Below are 23,236 nucleotides of genomic sequence, written 5' to 3'. Positions count from 1 at the left end.
ATGGAGGACAAGACGGGGGACAAGAAGCAGCTGAGCCACAAGGAAGTGTCCAGACTGCAGGAAGAGCAAGGAAGGGTAAGGAGAAGGGCAGAACAGGGGTAATAAGAGCATGCATGGAGGTGCTGGCACCCTGACATGCAGAACAGGGGTAATAAGAGCATGCATGGAGGTGCTGGCACCCTGACATGCAGAACAGGGGTAATAAGAGCATGCATGGAGATGCTGGCACCCTGACATGCAGAACAGGGGTAATAAGAGCATGTATGGAGATGCTGGCACCCTGACATGCAGAACAGGGGTAATAAGAGCATGTATGGAGGTGCTGGCACCCTGACATGCAGAACAGGGGTAATAAGAGCATGTATGGAGGTGCTGGCACCCTGACATGCAGAACAGGGGTAATAAGAGCATGCATGGAGGTGCTGGCACCCTGACATGCAGAACAGGGGGTAATAACACTACGTGTGTGTGTGTGCATATATATATATATATGTGTGTGTGTTTCTGTGTACTGACACCCTGACATGCAGAACAGGGGTAATAACACTATATGTATATGGGTACTGACACCTTGAGATGCAGAACAGGGGTAATAATACTATATATATATATACGGGTGCTGGCACGCTGACATGCAGAACAGGGGTAATAACACTATATGTATGGGTGCTGACACCCTGACATGCAGAACAGGGGTAATAACACTATATGTATATGGATACTGACACCTTGAGATGCAGAACAGGGGTAATAATACTATATATACACGGGTGCTGGCACGCTGACATGCAGAACAAGGGTAATAGCACTACATGTGTGTGTGTGTGTGTGTATATATATATATATATATATATATATATGTGTATATGACACCCTGACAGGGGTAATAACACTATATATATATATATATATATATATATATATATATATATATATATATATATATATATAGATATAGATATAGATGCTGGCACCCTGACAAGCAAAACAGGGGTAATAACACTATATATATGGGTGCTGGCACCCTGACATGCAGAACAGGGGGTAATAACACTATATATATGGGTACTGGCACCCTGACATGCAGAACAGGGGGCAATAAGACTATATATATGGGTGCTGACACCCTGACATACAGAACAGGGGTAATAACACTATATATATGGGTGCTGGCACCCTGACATGCAGAACAAGGGTAATAGCACTACATGTGTGTGTGTGTATATATATATGTATATGACACCCTGACATGCTGAATGGGGGTAATAACACTATATATATATATATATATATATATATATAAGTGCTGGCACCCTGACATGCAGAACAGGGGTAATAACATGTCATGTTGGCTACCAACTCTCATTTCACATTCACTACTTGTTGCCCCAGCGGTGGTATCACTCAACGTCACGGGAAACTCAGAATTTGGAACTCATTGGCAGCTCAATTGATTTTTAGCAAATGCGTGATTGGTTGTTTGAGTTTTTGGTCTGGAGAATGCCGTAGGGGTAAAAGTTATCTTAACAGCTAGACGTGAATACACGAGTAAGAGGTCACACAGTCCCACCAATAAGGCCGCGGCTAAATTACATGTGAGAATTCGTGTCTCGAGTCATGAGACCTCAGTACAGGCGTATACCTTCCGCCCGGCGTCTAACGGACCTACCGATACAAAGTCAGAGTTGATGTTTCTCGGCACATAATGTCTGTTTTCTGTATCTACTTCCATGTGATGTTTTATAAATGTTCCTAATCACAGCAGCCCTGACCCAGCAGCGGCAAAGCCGTTGCGTTTGTCTGCTGCAGACGATCCTTAAGCCTCCTTATGCCAGCGAACGTCTCAGCAGCTAAACCTCCAAACACAGAGAGGGGGAACTAGTCCTGAATCCACGGAGACTTCCTTTCTTAACTGTTTGCACAATAGCTCCGTTATTTTCAAACACGAAAGAAATAAGTTGTATCCACAGCCCTCGTGGGTCACTAAATATCCACCCTTTGCTTTGATTCCAGCCAAGCTAAACAGTTAATTCATTTAAAGGGACATCAGTATAATTGCATGACTCCAGGTATTTTCAGGCATCGCAGCTGCCTCTTTGGGGTTAAGGGTTTCAGTTGCTTGTTGATATAATGAACATATTGACTTCGTAATAAAATTTTAATTTGACTGCTGGAAGGAGAGTGAAAAGTAGTAGTTGTTTCGGTTCTTTCTTTCTAACGTAGATCTTACACCCCATTATTAGAGATAGAGAAGTGTTTCAGGTAAGGATAACATTTGAACGATACAGGCGTAAACAGTTTGCCTCTTGCAATGTACCGGGGGGGTGGTGTAAATCTGACCTTGTTATCTGCTGTTTTGTGAATAACTGGTCTGCACCGACTCATTTAGTAGAAATGGGAGCGGGTCTGCATAGTTCTAGCCTACTATTTCTGCTACACCAGCTGCACAGAGTTCCATGACGCCATTTTGCATTCTTGAATTCCCGGACAGTTGGGAGAGCTGTCTTCACCCAACACAGGGGGTGAGTGTCACATGCAGCGGAGCTCAGGGACGGAGCGTGAGGAGAATGGCCCATGGGTCCAACTGCTTTACAAGGACAAAAGATATACCAGACACAGCAAAATTACTCAGATCACAAGAGACCCTCAAGGGCTCGCTACTAAGGAGGATAAAAGGGTCAAAGTTGTCGGGCTGTTCTTGTGCCATGCGTTGTGAAATGCTAGGACGCCTCCTGTCTGTGAACCGGCTGGGTTGGTGACTAGTTTAGACGGCAACGTCCTGTCCCTGATCCTCAGGGCTTCGTACGAACCCTCGAATTTACTAACGTTTGGTAACTTTGCAATTCATGCGAATCGCTATGCCCAAGTCTATGGACTGGAACCCCCCGGGGTGGGAGTCAGTGGGAATTACATGTGGGTTCTGGAGTGATTAAACTGTGCGCATGTCCGTGTGTCCATTCTACGAACGCTTCAGACGGCATCCTTCCTCTCCCGTCGGTTTTATAATAATTAGAATATTGCGCATTAATAATCACTCTATCCCCCAAGCCGTCTCCTCGCTCCTGACCGGAATAATTTGTCAATATCCGTTTCTCTCCTGGGGAATAATATGTATGTATTTATTTTTTTCTTAGGTGAAAACAAAGAGTGCTTAATTTTATTTCCAGAGGCACAAGTTGAAGAGACATTTTAATTATTCTATTCCAGCTCTTTCACCATCAGCGTATCATACAGGAGATAAAATTAATTTACAGATTAGATTTAGACATTGCTTGAGAAACGCTAATGCATCATTACGAGGACACATTTTATTTCCAACGCAAATGAAAACACGGAATCAGAGTGCAACTGAAGCCCCAAAATCTGCCAAATACACATATTGTAAAGTAAATGGGAGCCAGGAAGGTGTTTGTAACTGGTCAAGAGAAAAAAAAATGTGTATTAATACATGGAGTTTCCTACGTTAGGCTTTAAGTTATCCTCTTGGTAGGAAGCCTGCGGGTCCTATCCTGATACACCGCAACATTGTTACACCCTGTATCTCCTGTTGTTTTATTGCATTCGGCCATACTGCGTCTCGGCTACAAGGTAGAAAGTTCTAATGAAAGGTCTTGTTATTATATTTTATTTATATAGCGCCAACAATTTACAAAACATATATTCAAGGGGTCTGACAAGACTAGAATTGACAGACTAAGACAAACCGATAAATTAGGTGGACGGAGCCTACCTTAATCATATATATCATATCATATATATATAGCGGTGAGCATATCGTCTGATTATTTTTAACCTGCTTTACGCGGATAACCGGAGGCCGCCATTGCAGGTAGCCAAGACACTTGTCTGCTGCTCTACACTCTTAAAATAGGATAGAAGGAGCTGGCTGCTTTATAGCCTATTTACTAAACACTTGCGAGTCACTTGCTGACTGTTTCCACCTGGTGGACATTTGTTAGAATGCACGAGGCTGTGATCTGCTGGGGTGACGCAGGTACAGGAGCTGAACGGGCTCGGGGGTAATACCTTTTCACAGTTACAGGACCGAAATCCCATACAAGTGATCTTTCACCCTTCCGCCCTTCTTGTTTAGAACAAGTTCTGGTTAAGGGCTGGTGTTTATCCTGCTACGAAACAGCAATGGGTATCCAGACATGGAATAAATCTAGCGCTCTCTCTCTGGCTATCGTAATCGGTAGGAAACACTACAATATTGGTTAATAAAAATCCTATTGTAACATCATCGACTGCCCTATGTTATGAGTTGAAGGCTCCGTGTTTTATTTGCACGCGAATGGCTTATAGAAAGAACGTATGAACCGCTGGCATTGGCCCTATCTGTCAAAAAAATATGCCTCATTTGCATATTAGCTAATTAAAGTAGCTTCTTGGAAACATTAAGTAAAATATCTTCTGTAACCTTTATCACTGTAGTTAATGGATATAGTCTAGCAAATCTCATAGACGGCCCTTTAAATAATGTAAGTGATTATGAATATGTAACTAGTTAATATGCAGCCATGAAAGGATTATCGTGTTGAGGTTAATGAATGTGCCGCTTCTGTATCTTCCAAGACTTCTGTATTGCTTCGCGCATGGGCAGGCACAGGACATTTAAACAGTTATATTTATATATATATTATAATATTATATATATTATTATATTTTTTTATTGTTCATAACACCCCGCGCCTGTCCCGCTCACATGTGTTTCTTTACTTTTCCAATTTACAAGCCTTACGCTGTGCGGATTTGCGTTCTCACGTCCCGCACGCGTCATATACAAAAAAAATAATCTTAAAATCAATCTCCTGTAATGTTTTCAGATATTTCCGTGTGCCGGCTTTCATAAATATTTATTACAGCTCATTTTCCTCAACTTTTCTGTAGACATCAGTTATGGATAGAGACGGTTACTTATATTAACTACGTGAGAAAAATGCAGAACCTAATTTCTACGGGGAGGTTAAAAAAAAAAAAAAATTATATATATATATATATATATATTCTGGGGAAAAAACCTTGTAAAAAGGAATTATTTGTTATCGCTGTTAGACAATGCTTTTCCATTGCATTTAGCGCAATGAATGTATTTGAATCAACAGCTCTGTTATCAATAAGTGACAGAATGCATTGATCTCCAGAGGGCCGGTAATGTGATGGATGAACCAAGTATCGGCCGCGCAGGTGCCTGTCTCAGCCTTTTTATTCTAAGCTATGATTGCAATATGTTTTCGTCGGCGTGGAGCGCGCTGTATTGCGGGACGGGACATGTCTTCTATGAGAGGCTTACACGCTGTAGACTTCTTGCGGTCTTTAGAATCATCCTTCATGCCCGTAGGATCCGAGGGGCTGTTTGTTTAGCGGTGGAAGCTTTGTGTACCTTTTTGGATGCAAAAATCAAATGTGCTGGCAGATGTTACACCAGCCTGGCATAAATCTATTGTCGGTGACGTGAAATGGGCACCAGAGCATCATTTTCCGCTGGAGCAAAATGGCACCGTCAAAGAGCAACCCTGATTGATGATTTTTTTGTCTCACCACATGGTATGCTTACATACGGATCTTTTTTTGTTGTTGTAAAACCCGGCCAGTGGACGTGTTTTGAACTAGAGAATCGGCATTGGGATTATTCAGTATTTTTCTGTAAAGTATATACAGTATGTCTGTGAGAATATAGATTATTGTAAAATTACTATGCAGACCCATATGCAAATTATCAGAAGATGTAGCTTTCTCGCTGTCGCTCTCTCTCCCCTTTCTCGCAGTCGCTCTCTCTCCCCTTTCTCGCAGTCGCTCTCTCTCCCCTTTCTCGCTGTCGCTCTCTCTCCCCTTTCTCGCAGTCGCTCTCTCTCCCCTTTCTCGCAGTCGCTCTCTCTCCCCTTTCTCGCAGTCGCTCTCTCTCCCCTTTCTCGCAGTCGCTCTCTCTCCCCTTTCTCGCAGTCGCTCTCTCTCCCATTTCTCGCTGTCGCTCTCTCTCCCCTTTCTCGCTGTCGCTCTCTCTCCCCTTTCTCGCAGTCGCTCTCTCTCCCCTTTCTCGCAGTCGCTCTCTCTCCCCTTTCTCGCAGTCGCTCTCTCTCCCCTTTCTCGCAGTCGCTCTCTCTCCCCTTTCTCGCAGTCGCTCTCTCTCCCATTTCTCGCTGTCGCTCTCTCTCCCCTTTCTCGCAGTCGCTCTCTCTCCCCTTTCTCGCAGTCGCTCTCTCTCCCATTTCTCGCAGTCGCTCTCTCTCCCCTTTCTCGCTGTCGCTCTCTCTCCCCTTTCTCGCTGTCGCTCTCTCTCCCCTTTCTCGCAGTCGCTCTCTCTCCCCTTTCTCGCAGTCGCTCTCTCTCCCCTTTCTCGCAGTCGCTCTCTCTCCCCTTTCTCGCAGTCGCTCTCTCTCCCCTTTCTCGCAGTCGCTCTCTCTCCCCTTTCTCGCAGTCGCTCTCTCTCCCCTTTCTCGCTGTCGCTCTCTCTCCCCTTTCTCGCTGTCGCTCTCTCTCCCCTTTCTCGCTGTCGCTCTCTCTCCCCTTTCTCGCAGTCGCTCTCTCTCCCCTTTCTCGCAGTCGCTCTCTCTCCCCTTTCTCGCTGTCGCTCTCTTTCCCCTTTCTCGCTGTCGCTCTCTCTCCCCTTTCGTTATAATAACGTATAAACTACGTTATATTATTCGGGTAACTTAATGCCAACAAAAGAGAGAGAGCCTATTTTACAATGAATTTAGAGCTATATATTGTATAAAATATAGTAAAATAATAACAATAACCTTCAAACAAAGGATGTCCGTGTCTTCTATTACACACAGCACCTCCAGGGTTAATGGCTATTGTATAGGTATCTAAATAATCCACCCACATTTACCCTCCATTTACCTATATAGTTCCTTAAACATTTGAAACAAAAGTACTTTCTGTGCCCCGGAGATGTGCAAAGAGAAAACCCCGCTGCTTGAAACGAGTTACCATTCACCAAACAGACGGGAAATCTGGCGTATTGCGACCGTTTCATTGGACAGCGAACGGTATCTGTGCTCTCATTGGAGGAGCTTTATAGGCAGCTCCCTTTATAAAGACGTAGTTGCGCCGTAAATCATGATAATAGTTGTGATATTGTTAATAAACGCCCCATTTCCCTTTTTTTGCTTTTAATAACGGAATTAACCTTTTTATTATGTCACTTTTGTTGCTGTTATTTACCTCCCGAATGAAAAAGCCATGGGCTGCGTTCGCTGCACTTTGTAATAAGCCAGCGACGTCTTCTTCTTCCTCTCACGGCTTTAAGATGATCCTTTCTTATCAAAATTGACGTTTTTTTAAAATTCAGTTTATGGGGGGGAAAAAAAAGGGAAATTCAGAGCAAATGTCTTCCCGTGTCATATCGCCAATATCAGCCGAAGCAAGATAGTGTGCGGGAATGGCAAACGGGGAGAAATTACATTGTTTTCCGCCGTTATCTGCTTGCATTAGAAGGATGTGATAAAGCGTTTTGCTTCAGAACTAACGCTCGCCGGTCTCTGCTCTGACAAATAAAAATGTTGAAGCCAGCGCCGCGGAATCTGTAAGCTTTGGGTTTCTTGATGCATTGATATTCGCGGTGTGTATATATCTATATATATATATATTTATTTTTTTTCTTTTCACGCTCGGTTATCTGTTTTAATGACAGGTGGTCAGCGGCTGCCAAGAAAAGATCCAGCACTGGTAAGTGTAACATCCAGATAAAGTAACCTTTTTGTGTGTGCGCACTCCCCCCCATCCAGTTTATTTCCGCATGGTTTATAGCTCAATATTTTATTCTCCTGGATAATGAAGCACGGCGGTGTCTTCCGTTTAGAGATCATCCTTCCATCAGCCCACTGACGCTTGGTTTATATACCGGATTTTAAGATGCAGTCACTGGAGGAATATAGCGGATATAGATAGTTATTTAAAATACCGCGTGACATTGTCACTTTGTGGCAGCGTCTTCATTTTCTCCCGGTCGCCGAATAAATCACAGGCAATGGCCAACGTTTTGAGAGGCTTTTGGCCAACGTGGATACGTAAGACCCGTTAAAGCGGACCACGAGTCGGGTTTTGTTGCTGATTGAACGTCTCGGCAAACCCATAGCGACTACCTTTCCGCTATCCAAGCCTTTTTAAATATTAAAAGTCAGCTATGTTGTGCCAACTGACATTCAGAAATGAAAACAGAATTATACCGGCTGCTCTTTAAATCCTACGTTGTGAAAGATGCGATGTGGGTTCCAGGAGGAGGGAAGCAGCGTGGAGGACCCTGAGCTTCCCGGTCCAGCTGCGGACGGTGGCTTCTGGAAGTTGGAAACCCCTGTGACCCGAGGTACTTTCTCTTTTCAGGAAGAAGGTGGAAAGCGACTATGACGCGCTTCAAAAGCGACTCCACACGCTGCCGGACAAATTGTCTTACGAGGTCATGGTGGGTAAAATCGGATTTGTCACAAACGCTTGTGGAGAACGTTGAGCAGATCTGCCCTTTCATCTTTCTGTTAAGATATGTATCAATGGACTTTGTTCCCACAACTCCCAATCGCTATGTTTTTTTTTAACCTTTAGGCTCCTTATGATTGAATTTCATTCCAAGTTTAATGATTTTATTGTTGGCACAGACACAGAGGTCATGATATTTCATTATTTTTTACAATAGGTACCGTTTGGGCCACTTGCCTTCATGCCTGGGAGACTTGTCCAGACAAATGAGATTACAGTTTTACTTGGCGACAACTGGTTTGCCAAATGCTCAGCGAAAGAAGCCTCGGCTCTGGTCGACCACAGGAAAAAACGTATGTATTTCACAGAATATACGTTTCAGATATCTGCCTAAAGATCACTCTTTGCCTTGATTCACATTTATGTCACTGTCCCAGACCTCTGACGTTCTGAAAACACGCAAGTCCCTCTCTCTCTCCTGGTATCACACGGCTCGGTCCGGCAGTGGTTGGAAAGGAAAGGGAGGAACTGGGGGCTACGGGAGATGGAACAAAATCTAGCATGGAGTCATATCCCTGTAGCACTCAGTTCCACTGGCCTTTAGCTTGTCGGTATTCATATTCGCTGCCTTTAGCAACAAAAGACAAGTTTTTGTTAAATAGACAAGCAGTCTTCAGAAGGGGCTGGTACCGACGTCCGTTCTTACTCCCCTGAAGGTAGCTCTACCCCCTGCATAGTTTAACTGGGTCTTTTTAAACATGTAATCACCTGCAATGCGGTTGCGGTGCGAAACAATGTTACTCCACTTTACACCCTTTATCAGCGATCCAGGGATGACCCCAGAGACCAACAATCTTTTAGATGACACAACACAATGTATCAGATGTCTTATTTCTTCCCACTGCCAGCTACTGATCATGATCTAGGAACGCAACCGCCCCGTAAGTAGAACTGCATGTAAATCCGTACATGCGCAAAACTACACTTAAAGCAACCCCGTTCAAATATAATCCCGGTTGCCGGACCCAGTGTTGCCACCTGGATTTGCTCCCGGGGAAGTTAAGCCTGAGGATCGCAGGTCTACGAGTAAAAGCGTTTTCTTTTTATAACTGCTACCGTATTCCCCGGCCCTCCACATTCCCCTCTTGATTAAGGAGGATGTTAATCAGGCTCCAGAATGTTGCCTGTGCCTTGATACGATTCCCAGAGGGGAATACACAATTTGTCTCTCATTGGCATCCAACAGTTCCTTTAAATAGGATGTTATTTAAAGAGTCTTGTGTGCGTTCTTTACAGGGAACACGTGATACTCATTCTGATGTAATGCGTGACCTAGAACGTGCGTGCACAGGATCTATATATATATATATATATATATATATATATATATATATATATATATATATATATATATATATACAGGGCCGGCCCAAGACAAAATGGCGCCTGGGGCGAATTTTAAAATGCCGCCCCCCCCCCCCCATCTACCCTTCCTCTCCCTCCGTCCCTGCCGCCCCCCCCCATTATCTACCCTTCCTCTCCCCCCCCCCCCCCCTTTCAGCAGTCCTGCGGCGAGTCTCCCTGTTCGGTCTCGGTGCCGGCTATGAGTAAATCTTCCGCCACTCAGCATTACAAGCCGGCACCGAGACCGAACAGGGAGACTCGCTTTAAAAAAAAAAAAGGCTTGGGGCGGCAAAAGTGCTGCCTGGAGCGGTTGGCCCACTTGGCTCCATTGTCGGGCCGGCCCTGTATATATATACATACATACATACATACATACATATATATATATGTACATACGCATAAATATATATACACACCTCTGTGCAAGAGCTGAAGTCTCCAGCATGTGTTGGAGGTAAAGCCATAGAAATGGCTACATCTGTGTCTAAAACCTGTAATACGTGTTTATTGGGATCTCATCACAGCGCTGATACTCGGGTGAGAACCCAAATGGTCTTGTTTTTGAAGAATTCCTGTATAGAAGCCTGCTGTGGCACATAATAGTAAAGATCCTAGACGGCGCTTTCTTCCGGGTGTTATCACGAGGCTCGTTTGGTTCCTGTCTGGAAACGAAGCCGCGCTGATATTTTCACAGAATCGGGCTGATTAACTACAAGCTGGGTCCGCTTTGCCTGCGAGTTCCTTAATAAAAGTACATGTTTTGTTCCGTGTTTCTGTTTGTTTGCCCCGTCTTGCTGTTATTGCTCCGAATGGCAGGCTCAGCTTTTTCGTACGGAGGTTAACTCTTCTCCTCCCAAAGATTCAGTGCTGAAGCGCGACGTTATGATAGCAGACCTGCTGTTTCTCGTGGGTTCCGGGTTAAAATTGATAGGTCTTTTCTCTGATGCCGGTTCCCGACCTCTCTTTATCCCACCGAATAAGTAGATCACTTTTGGGTTGGGTAATCTATCCTCCACATTCCGCCATATAGGACCGTTCTTTTAGAATTTGACCTTCTGTCATGTAATAGTGAACTTTCCTGCACGTTTGGAAGGCAGGTTGGGGGATAGGTGGGTGATCCGTGGCTCATTTACTTTAATCGCTTTACCCTTGTTCTGCTCGGGCACGCCGGCTTGCCAAGCTTTACTGACACGTGGCCAAGAGCCTCACTCCAGTCCCGAAATAATACATTTATTGGTAAAGAGAAGAAACAATGTAACTGTACAACCAACAAGGCCAAATGTTCTGTTTGGCCAGACACCTAGATCCGGTTTGCTAAACGGCAAGTATCTGCTTCCGGTAAGACATCTGGAGCCGGCAAAGTCCTTGGACTAGTTAGAAACTACGGGGGTTGAAGTTAGTTTTGTGCGGGACGCGCGATGAAGATTTCATTCTTGCCACGTTATCACAGCACCCCAGCATCTTAAGAGACACGTGAACAAAAAACTTTTGATGCCTGTACTGCGACTTGCTTTGTCTCTGTTACTACACCCCCGGTATTCACAGGTCTGTCTGGAAGACATTTGCTAAATCCACGGCACTGTCATATTTTTTGCCTCGTGATATAAAAAAAAAAGGGCCATAATTGCATCCTTTCTATTCTACTGCACTGCCTTCCAAAACTTTATAAAGATGCATTGAACATATTAAGCTATTAAAAGTTCTTTAAAGACTTTGCATTTCTCCTCCAAAAATAGAAATAACAGGCAACGCTACAGAATAAATATCCTGGCAAAAAATACTCAAAACTATTTAGCATAAGAAAAGAAATCATCTGGAGAGGAGCAGGAGAGGGGGAAAAACCTTTCGTGAAAGAGCAAATTACCAGGATTATTGAAATAAGTATTGCAAGTCTGTCTTCCATTGATTGATATAAGATGCGATCTGGAATCAACGCGAAGATACATTTTGCGAGGTTAATAAACCTGTTGGATAATGTGCCCGGCCGAAAATACAATTAGAGCCAAATCAGGGAAATCACTTGTTCGTAATTTATAATTCTGGGCGGAGTTTCCGGATGCACGATGATTTTAAAGTGTTTATATATGAAACGCTCTTCTCTTTTAATTTCAGTCTTCTTACAATAGGGGATAATAAATTGCGTTCCATTCGGAATGTGAAAAAAGTTCTGCTTTTTAAGCACACAAAGAAAGAAAAAACGATCATCTTTATTCTTCTTGTGTTATCGGACATTTGCATTTTCAAAAAAAAACTACTCGCAAAAGATCCGCAAACATTTCTTGAACAAATGTATTCTTGGAAACTAAAAACTGGCACGAGGCTGGGAGAACAATAAAATTTTCACGTCTTTATCAAGTGGAAACAGGGCACAACATCTTTTATGCTCAAAGAACTTGCTTATGAGTCTAGAACCTTCATCTTTTATGCTCAAAGAACTTACTCGAGAGTCTAGAACCTTTATCCTTTACGTTTAAAGAACTTGCACGAGAGTCTCGAACTTTCTAGGATGGGTTTGAAATCTCACATCGACCTGGGTAGCATCATCTGCCCCAGCTCATGAGTGGAGCCCCCAGCTCATGGGTGGAGGCCCCAGCTCATGGGTGGAGGCCCCAGCTCATGGGTGGAGGCCCCAGCTCATGGGTGGAGGCCCCAGCTCATGGGTGGAGGCCCCAGCTCATGGGTGGAGGCCCCAGCACATGGTTGTCTTCATTGCCTTCATTTGACTTTCTATACATCCCAGACCCGTTGCAACACGTTCTCGTTTGTGATCGGACCGTTGAGTATGACTTTAAATGGGTAGAGGTGTCCAGAGATGATTGGAATGTTTAGAACGATGCTCGACTCAATCAGTGTTCTTAATAAGTCCACGTCCGTCACGTCACACACGTTTCCTGTGATCATCTTGAAAGAATTCGCCAGGAAGTTTCTGCTGCCGACGTTTCTTTCTTGCCCTGCCAAAAACCCTTGTGGGCTCCGATATTGTGTCTGTACAGCAGATGATCCCAATATGCTTCAACATCCGCCATCAGACCAAGTTTCCAGAGCATGTGGCAGTAGGTGCGCCATCTCCCAGATCTCTCTCTGTTAAAACTGATAAAACATTCATGTTTTAAACAAGAAAATACAATAAGATCTACTTGTTTACACAAAATCATCTCACCCAGTAAAGGTTTTTTTTTTTTTAAACAACATTTTTTTTTATATGTGGGAAAATTGAATAAAAATTTGACGTGTACTCTAATGAGCCGTGGTCCTCCAGAAGTTATAGAGCAAGCCGGAACCAGAAAGAACTCCTTTGTCGGAACCAGAAAGAACCTCTGTGATGTTTTCACTGACTGGCGAAGATATTTTAGGTGGTTTCCGAATAAACCTGTGATATTACAAAGCAATAAGGGGCCACGGAGTACTTTGTGCTCCGATTTTAATTAGATTTTTTATTGCCAAAGGAATAAAGAAATAACATGTTTAATAACTTTTTGTTGTTTTTATTTAGGATTTACAATAAATACGCGGTGGTTGGTCCGGGAAGTGGGTCTTTTCTTAAAGGTGTAGACTCATACTTATGGAACGTTTTTTACGTAGTTGTTTGTTGGGCATGATATCGGGACATTAAAGGAACGGGCAGGTTCCATCGTGGCTTCATGGTAACCGGTAAGGCTTATAGAAGAAGGCTTCATCGTCACTTTTTGGGGGGAGGGGGAGTTGACGTGTTTTCGGTTTTACCAGAATCTGTAAGAACATTGGAGAAAGTTTGCCCCCATTGACGGTACGATTGGGTTCCCTGTGCCGTCCGACGAGAAGCCTCCACGCGTGCTTTGGACAGAAACAAGAGGCAATTGAAGGCGTTGACGGCGCTTCGCGAGGATCTGTGTTTAGATGTTAGGCTAAAACCCTCCGAACTGTAATATCCACACTTGAAGCTTTTAAGAATTCCCAGCTGCGCCAGGCACTTGCGGTTTGATCTTGAGATTCGCAGATGACTCTTAAAGGTTTTCGAGCTGGATTGTTTACATTGTGGAACGTCGGGGTAGATGCAATCCGGCCTCGCTTTAGCTAATTAAGTACAAGGTGGATCCCAACCACCAGGCTGTAGGTATCGCTTTATATAAAGCTCGTTATAAATCCTTCAGCGTCTTTTAACCCCTTCCCTGCAAGCGGGGCAGTGATTGCTGGCGGGGTAGGGGTTGGGAAGCAGGCAAGGTACTAGGCAGCTGTCAGCTGCACCATGTGGCCGATAGATTTGCATATTTAATTACCTTTGAGGTTTCAATCATTGCACATTTCTGTTAATAACACCGCGGTTTGGGTATTGATATATTTTTCTCCTAAAGATTTCTGTGGGGGAGGGGGGGTTGGCTTTAAGTATGTAAATTGCTATTGCTTCTAATTTTATAGATTATTTTTTTTTGTCAGTGCTGCAAAGAACAGCCTCTCTCCTTCATTTTTTTGTTGCGTATCTAATAAATGTCACGAGGTTGCCGTCTCCGGCTGTGGGATTATTTTAAATAGTCTTTTTTTTTTTTTATGAACTAACAGCAAATGATTATTGTGCGCTTGGTGTAAAAGGTATCTTACGGGCTAAATAAATTGTTAAAATGTCCACGAATTGTGTGTAAGGTACAGTGATTAGTCCCCATCGGGGCATCCGTCTGTCTGGAGAGTGCATGGATGCCGTGGAGAGGTCCTCTGGGGGCATGTAGCGCCGGGCAGGAACCGTAGAAACAAAATATTTAGAATCGGCGGCAGATGAGGGCCATTGGGTCCATTTGGATTGCCCAATATCACCAGGCTGAAGGGGAGCTGGGTGAACCGCTTTGTACCCTATGTAAGTAGGTTTCTGCCTGGGGTGTAGATAAGGCGAGGGGCAGCGAGTAGAGAAGGCGGGTGGCAGAACTGATGGCATGCACGGGGCAAGAACTGGGGTCTAGATGGGGGGAAAAAAGGTTTGTCTAGTGGGTTCTGTCAATCAAGGGCAATATGTTATTGTTAATAAGTTCCAAGGGATGCATTTTGGATACACAGGCGAGACATGGGGGGGGTCGATGAGATGCCTCCTGCTTATTTATGGCCCCGTATTAGTATGATTGTTCAGGTAGTGCATTGAATATAGCGTGTAACCTTTTCGTTTAACTACAGCGAAATCTCCACGCCAATGATTTACCGCCATTCTCCCTTCATGAGCCACTATCCATGAGCAATGAATTTTAAAGACATTGTCAACTCAAGGATTCCACTGATAACATTTCAGTTCCGTTCCCCGGGATTTTATAAGCAGCCTGATTTCTGGGGGGGGAAAAAATAATAATAATAATAAAAAAAACCTCATACCTACTTCCCCCCCCCCCCACACGCTTCCATATTTAATATTTCCCACTTGCTGCGGCGAAAAAAAAAGTTATTGATTTGACCTCCTACCTAAAATAATGTTCTTTAGATCTAAAGCTGGTTAGACACATTATCTGACTGAGTTTACTGAAGCAAAAACATTCCGTAACCTTAACCTTTTCCCTGACCCTCTGCTTTTAACAACTGCCGACATAGTTTTCTGCTGTTATGTGACCATGCTCCGATGAAATCTGTCAAACAGCTTCTTGAGTTATTAGGCTGTCTTAGTCTGACCTTTCTGCAATCAAAGATATATGACTTAAGGGCTCCGATTTGCCATGGCAACCGGTCCAATTTGCTGCCGTGAGAAAAGGTCTAATTGTTGCAGAAATTTAATGATCTACAGCGACATCAGGGCTGTGAGATTTTATGAACTGTTTACACCGTAATTTTCATTTTGTTAATGCCATCTTTTTTTTTTTTTTTTTTTTTCCTCCCCTTCTTTTGTAACCCGTTCATTGCAAAAAGTGGCAACAGCTGTCTGTCTGGATAGGACCGGCGCGAGGAAAAAGCGTGTTTGCTTCCCGTCTGCGGGTTTATGTTATTTTTTTTGAGGGGGGGGGTGTCGTGTGATCTGAAACGATGGGGGGGGGGGGGGGTTATCACACTCTGTGTTTTCTCTGCCAAATATTATTAACTGATTGACATTTTCTATGTTAATTTCTGAAGAGTGCTTTTCACGGATCTCACTTCTCTTACAATCCATACATTTAACCCCCCTCACACCCACCCAAAAATGTTTTGCTGTTTTTAAAATCTCCGTTCAGATTTATGGTATTTTGGGGATGATGACCGGTTCGGAGGGAATGTGACATATGAAAAGAGGCACGATATCAAACGACTATTTGCTTAGCGGTCACTGTAGCCCGTGGGGCCGTACCCGGACAGCGCGGATCTTTGCTGCAGCATTGGAATTAGTGCACCAGACAGGAAAATAAACACACGTTGGGGTCGGGGGGGGCTGTAAAAGAATCCGCTCGGGCCCGTGGACAGAATACGTCCGATATTAAAAACAGATCTGGGGCAGAGAACCCGTCGCCACCTCCCTCAGAACGAGATAAAGCCCCCCCCCCAAAAAAGAGCCCCTGTTACAATGTATCCGCTTAAAACAGATTCCCTGGCATCCGATTACGTGGACGCGCCAAATTTTTAAGCCCAATTATCTCCGAGTAAAATGAATATAATTTCAGGCATCACACACTGCGGGGTGAAAGGGGGTGAAATTCTTCCGTTTTAAGCGCCGGCTGCCCTCAGGAAAACAAAGTTGCTGTTTTTATTTATTTATTTTATTATTATTATTATTTTGTTTCCTGTGAAGTTGAAATCAAATCTCAGACCCGGGAAAGCGATGGATGTGGCTGATTATTTGGGACAAACGCGGCGTTTGGTTTACTAAAAAGATTACGGCAAGATCCGCTTTGCTTTATAGGGCAAAAAGTATGGCGTTTGCACAAATCAGAAAATACACGATTGGAATTTATTTGAAACGTGAAACGTTATGATCCGCCTGGGGAGCAGGCACAATTTTTCAATAAGTTACAAGGTACCTCCGCAGCGCGTCCAATAAAGGTACAGACTAATCCGGTTTGCGAGCACTTTTTTAAAAAAATGATTATTATTTTGTTTGTTTTCGGACGGCTTCGGATTGCCTTCCTCAACCAGCGTTTACGTTTTGGTAAATTCCTTGACCCATACGTTTGGCTATGAAACTCCTGTCTTAACACGAGGCTGCCGGACCCGTGGTGTTATATCCCTAGGCTGTGAGGCCAGCGCACCGTTTAGTGGATCTGCTCCCCGTGTACATTATGTACATGGCGCTTCGCAGTTATAACTTGTTTTTAGAAGGGAAGAATAGCTCGGGTTGTTAAGTTGGAATGAAGCCATGAAAACCAATGGAATGTTCTAGGGTTTGCCTTGAAAACGGCGCTTCATCCATCCCGTTTTCTCCGTGGTCACCTTCTCTATAGCCGACAGGGGCAGATGTGCCGCTGGCCGCCCGCAGCCCGGGGTCCCGCAGCCGTCCGGACCCTTTCTGCTTGCTGGGCATTGTGGCAGGTAACGTGTAACGTGTAACAAGACTCTCATCGTTTGTGTAGAGCTAAAATTACAGCGTTCTCTTTGAAACCTGAAGTGTATTATTAGACTCAATTTAATAGCTTTTTTGGCTTTTTGCAACCCAGACTCTGCTAAAGTCACCTTTATTTTTTATTTAAAAAAAAAAAAGGCATTTCAATATCATGGCAGGACGTAAATAGGTGCAGATTGCTGAGAAAATGTTTTCTATCCATTAAGCCGAGAATACATTTAAATTTGGATCCGCAGCCTCTGGAAAGCGAACCTTTTGCTGCTTCTCACGCCGCGATGTGGTTAATGGGGCCTCGGGGGTCTGTCAGCCTGGTAGGGGGCTAATGTATGGGATTTCAGGGGCCCCTATTATGTCGTATGTCGGGCTGCCTTTACCCCCACATAACACCGTCTCCTACAGAAAGTGTATTAAATGGTTCGGGTGATTTCATATGGAGGGCTGCTTGTTACTGGTTTATAACTCCCATGACCCGCTGCCACAAAATAATTGTAAGTTCTCTCTTTTTAATAAAAGACCACTTGAATACCCCAATCGTTTTTGTTAGAGCAACCGAAATGACCATTTGGTGCATTTACAGATCGAGGAATCCCAAACACAGTTATATGATGAATCCCTCCCCGTTACACGAGATTCATCTCAAACTATCAGTCAAGCGCATTGAAGAACTTCATTTGGGCTTCGGTTTACCCTTTAAATGCCGGAGCTCTGCATATGTTAGAATGTCGTTTGTTATCACTTAAATATTCCTTATTCAATAAGATTCTGTGTAATAGGCCAGTAGAATAGTAACGTGCAAATCCCCCCCATGCCTGCGTGTCTTAGGGGTGTTACGGGCAGCCCCTCACACTCATCTTTTTTCCTTTTCTAGATGTTAGGAAAGCACTGGACGATTTGCAAGAAGTGTTAAGAAACTTCGAGTCCCGGGTGGAATTCACCAAAGACCTGCAGAGAATGAGCGGCGTAAGTGATAATGGGGAGTGGTGAGGAGGCGCGAGCGCCCCCCGACGGACAGGGGCCGCCACGTGATCCGCGCTTCTCGAAGCACTCGACTAACGCCTCCTTTTACTCGCTGCAGGAAGACGGGGATTATTTTGATATTCGAGAAGAAGCCGGAGCAGAGACGGTAGTAACAAAAGGTACGCAGGTTTATTAACACCGTGTATCCGGACCATACAGTGTTATGCGCCTTCAATGCCATTCACGCGTCCAATATTCCCATTAAACAGGTTTTGAAATGCATTGATCTGTGTGATGGCGGTGCATGCCATCTACAGGTGTGTGTCAGGCGTGTGCTGGGAGAGTCTGCGTACATGGCGAGTGCCAATGTAGCGATTACACGCATGTATTCTAAATATATATCTGTACCGTGAGTTATTTCGCCCCCTCCTGCGTCGCCTGCTCGCGTGTCAGCTGTCTGTTTTGCTGCATTGATCTCCTGCTCTCCGCTATCACGGCCAATTGTTTTAAGAGGGATTAAAATTCATAGCGAAGCCGGAGAAAGATTCTCTGTTGCATCTTTTATTACCAGAGCTGGATACTTGTAATGAGAATAAAGATTTTGGAGGGCAATAGAAATAAACGAGTTGCATAATCAGCGGAAGCGGCGGCGCTGATACGCGCTCCTGAAGAGGGGGGCTGCCGCTCCGAATACCTTTCCACGGCTAAGGATCAGGGACTCGGCCCTTTAACTGGCCCTGAGGGGGTTACTCCTTTCACACGTCTCCGGATAGGGTGTCTCAAGGTAGAAATGGGATCCAATGGTTCTAGGCTGAACCTACTGCTTTAGGTGGGAGATTCTATTAAAGAATTAGAGTTCTAGATCCATTAAAAACATGACTTTTTAGAGACGTCCTCGATTGTCTGGTTTCTACTGTAAACATTCCACAACCTTCGCCAACGTTCCACAGGTAAACCGAGAACGGCGCACAAACCTCACTCTAAACCAAAGATAGCAGACCCTCTCGACGCCGAGCTTCATGCAGGAGAGCGTGTTCTAGACAATGCAGAGTTATGGGCCAGGCTGGAGGAACTGGAGAAGGAAGAGGAACTTCAAGGAGAACTCAACGAGTAAGTGACCCGGCCATATACATGGACTCACTTATTCCTGGTAAATACTTTTAACACCACAGCTCATGCGGTTTGGAACAGGAGGGATTACGGATCTCATTTGTAGGATTTGATTATCGTTTAGTAATGTAGTAGATGTCGCTCCTCAGTAACAAGGCTGCTTGACACAGGGAATACGCTGATCCACCACCTACCACAGGTGGACATGAACCACACTACATGATAAGAACCTCGGTAAGCCATGGTTCTTTCTTTCAATCCCCTCCTGTATTATATTGCAGGACGGAGGAGACATTCAGGGTTAAGAGCGACTTGTGTTCCGAAGAAGACAAAGAGAATCGGAAAACAGACCTCAATGTGGAGGTGGAAGACTCGCATACTCAGGGCAAACTTACAAAAGCAGAACGCGTACTGAGCAGCCGTCACGTCAACAGCTCAACTTCCCACCACAGTGACGAGGACCCTGGGAGCTGTAAAAACGCGGTGGCCACCATACACTTCCAACATACTGTGGAACCAAAAAGGGTGCGTTCTGTTTATGTGTATCTCTTCAAGTAAGGCTATACCCCTGATTGAATGCAGGTAGAAAACGTACCTGTAAAGGACTCGGTGCCATTATTTAATGCTACTGTGTTCAAGATGAATCCGGCTCCTTTTTTTCATGTTTGAATTCAGCGGACAAACGTTTACTCTTTTGAATAATTTACCTTTTTCAGGTCAGGATAAACACTGGAAAAAATACAACTTTGAAATACAGTGAAAAGAAGGAGGAGGCCAAACGGAAACGGAAAAACAGCTCCGGAAACGGCCACGCCGCCCCAGAACTACCGGTCATCAAGACACCAGCAGACATATACAGGTGGGTAGGGAGGTAGAGATGTACTATTAGGAGACGTAGGCTGGGACCTGGCGCCGCTAAATGTAACGTTAAAACACTCGCGCGGCTGGTAATATGTGGAAAGTTGCCGATTCCCGCAGAGACCCCATACACAGGGTAAAGCAGGGATTGTGTTTTGTTTACAGGGCGTTTGTTGATCTTGTAAATGGGGAGTACGTACCCCGAAAATCCATCATGAAGTCTCGGAGCCGAGAGAACAGCGTATGTAGCGATACCAGCGAGAGCAGCGCACCCGAGTTTGAGGAGCGGAGGTCCTACCAAAGGAACTGCAGCTTTGATGAAAGCCCGTTCAGTGACCATGGCGACAGCACCCAGGACCGCGACGACCGAGGGCAGAAGAAGCTGTCCCCTGTGTTCGGACCCTTGGAGGTGAGAGAGTCTCTCAGAGATGAAGTGTGCGCTCTCATGGGACGGCGTGTTACTCTGTTACTGTATCTGGTTCAAATTCTGAAAAGGTTGCAGATATTGTAACTTTAGTAACGAAGGCCAGTTTGGGGGCCAATGAACTATCAATTACCTTTATTATTTGGGGTCTTATGTATTCAGTTCCCAACCCCTGTATTAATCAGCCTCCATATTACATCACTGGGTCCATTAATATTGCATATTTGCCCTATTTTATAGTATTCTTTGTTTCTCTGTATAACTGGCTGCGCCTTTTCAGAATGAGGGGTGCCGTTACCGTTAACCAGGTGTGTTTATAAAGTTGTACGTGAGTTATGTGAATTTTCTATGTTTTAGGCTTTTTCGGGAACCGTGGTGGAAAAGGAGCCTTTCTCCTTCTCAGTACCGGTCACAAGCATTGCCCACCCGGCACTGCCCACTATCCCAGAGCGCAATTCCGAAGAGCCGTCTTGTGACACCCCCGCCGAAAACACAAAACGGGTTTCCAAATTCAAAGCCACCAGAATACAACAGAAAAAATAGCCCCTAACCTGGTTTTTAACATATCCTCATTCTCTGGTACTGACAAGAGAATGGAGGGCTGGACTTGGCCGCTCTGCTGGTGTTAAGGGGGTCTATGCTGCAGGGTCTTCTTGTGTTAAAAAGGTTAACCTGATGTCTTTTTTTTTTTTTTTTTAATTTCCTTGTTTTTTTGTCTTTCCTCTGTTAAATTTTGTTCCTTCGCTTTTTCAAAAAGCCATTTTCTTTCTCTTCTTTTTTTTGTGAGCGAATATGCAATTGCGGAGTAGACTTGATCCAATAAGTGCCACCATGCGTTAAACCATGGCACGGGGCTAAGTGCTCCTGTCTGTGCACATACATACGTTTTGTATGACCAGTTGCAACGTGTCCCATAACTTGGTTCATCCAATATGAAGGACCTAGCATGACACGGTCACGGAGCCATCGATGAGCTAATGCCATAACGCAGTTTTTGATACTTTTTCCATTTATTTTTCATCGTTAACGTGCGACGGGCATTACCTGTCTGCCACCCTCTTAGCCATGTAACATGACATTCAGGGTTCCCAAGAAGCCTGGGACCCAACATATGGAGGTGATCAATCTTTTTATGCTTATGTGTGTCGGCACTAGACATACCTGTGTTATCACGGGGTATACGTTCGTTTGTGAACCAGAGCCACGTGCCAAAGACTCGTGACCTCGCACGGCGCAATGAGAGGTGTCGCAACAGCAGAGAGTTTAATGAAAGGCTTTTTCTGCATCGGCACCCAGAAAACAACTCCTTAAATCAGTAAAAATCTACAGTAAGGATTACTTGACAGCGCCAGTGACTATTCCCTATGTCAGGGGCGTCCAACCTGCGGCCCTCCAGCTGCTGCAGGACTACATCTCCCATGGTGCAGCTAAGGGGCTGGCTGAGGAGAATGGGAGAAGTAGTCCTGCAGCAGCTGGAGGGCCGCAGGTTGGACGCCCCTGCCCTATGTCATGTCTATTGTAGCGAGAAATCTCATCCTCTAACCCCTGATTACACCCGACGGACCGTCCATGGCGTCCCCCATTTGGCTGCTCCGTTAGGTCTTATTACAGACAACGTAACGCTGCATCTCATAGCGCTAGGTTGGGAGGAATATTTTCGTTAAGAGCTTTGACGGGGAAGTCAGGATGGCGTCCTGCTTATAGCGCGACCAGGGCCATATCTATTAAGTGCTGCTTAAAACCTTCCAAGTCCGATCAGTAATCTGTTCAGAATATCTTGTGTTCCTTTCCGCTTGCAGACTAAAACCGAATAAGTAACGTTCTCGAGGGCAAATGGAGCAAATGGGTTTTTGTACTTTTTTTTTGTTTGTTTTGTTTTCCTTAATTTCGCCCTCTTGTAGTTCATGGTGGGAATTTTCAGTAAAAAACACAATTTTTTGAGTTTTCACCCAAGAAAATGGTATTTTGTAATAGTAATTTTTTCCACAGAAAAATACAAATTCTCGTGAATCGTTTCTCTATTTTTCACAATGGTTAATGTAAAAAAAAAAAAAAAAGCTAAATAAAAGTTTCTACTGTGAATTTGTGTTGGGTGTTTTCCGCGTGTTTCCCGTAGCGTTCCGTGTTCGTGACGGCGGCTCACGCATTAATGAATCGGGAGCAGCCAGCGGCTATCTAGATCTGTTTGGGCAAAGTCTAGCCGTGATGCCAAGACATCTCCTACCTTACGATGGAGATGAAGGCTGTCCAGAAGGGCCGAGGTGGGGGGCTCTTACCACTGGTCAGGCCAAGCAGAATCCCCGACATGTCTTCTTCCGGTAATAAGCTTGCCATAATTAAAAATAACACACTGAATATTTTCCCCTGTATAGAAACACGCGCTGCTTTTTTCACCAGGCGTACGGGGCGATTCCATCGACTTCTGAAATGAGTCTTGATTTCTTAATTAATCTTGTATTACTTAGGCGTTTTCATCCATTGTACATTAGATTACTTAAAATTCACTATGTAACCCGTGAAACGTTGTCTTTAGTCTACGGCTCCCCTCCGTCGGACATGGCCGCCCGGTTTAGCGAATCCTTTCCCTTTCGGAC

At 44.5% G+C, this 23,236-nt stretch overlaps 1 protein-coding gene across 1 annotated transcript; it reads left to right on the top strand.

Annotated features, from left to right (window-relative positions):
- Positions 1 to 21,185, top strand: LOC149299313 (unconventional prefoldin RPB5 interactor 1-like). The gene is made up of 11 exons (XM_089486335.1): positions 1 to 75; positions 7,640 to 7,674; positions 8,329 to 8,407; positions 8,636 to 8,771; positions 18,162 to 18,253; positions 18,369 to 18,429; positions 19,201 to 19,360; positions 19,642 to 19,885; positions 20,077 to 20,219; positions 20,384 to 20,627; positions 21,000 to 21,185. The coding sequence occupies exons 1-11, from the start codon at positions 1 to 3 to the stop codon at positions 21,183 to 21,185; spliced, it is 1,455 nt and encodes a 484-aa protein (XP_089342461.1).
- The last annotated feature ends 2,051 nt before the right edge of the window (positions 21,186 to 23,236 follow it).

Source organism: Sceloporus occidentalis, unplaced genomic scaffold, assembly GCF_023333645.1.
Source record: "Sceloporus occidentalis isolate IW3139 unplaced genomic scaffold, rSceOcc1.0.p SCAF_29, whole genome shotgun sequence".
Taxonomy (NCBI): Eukaryota; Metazoa; Chordata; class Lepidosauria; order Squamata; family Phrynosomatidae; genus Sceloporus; species Sceloporus occidentalis.
This window is presented reverse-complemented; position numbering and strand designations above follow the sequence as displayed.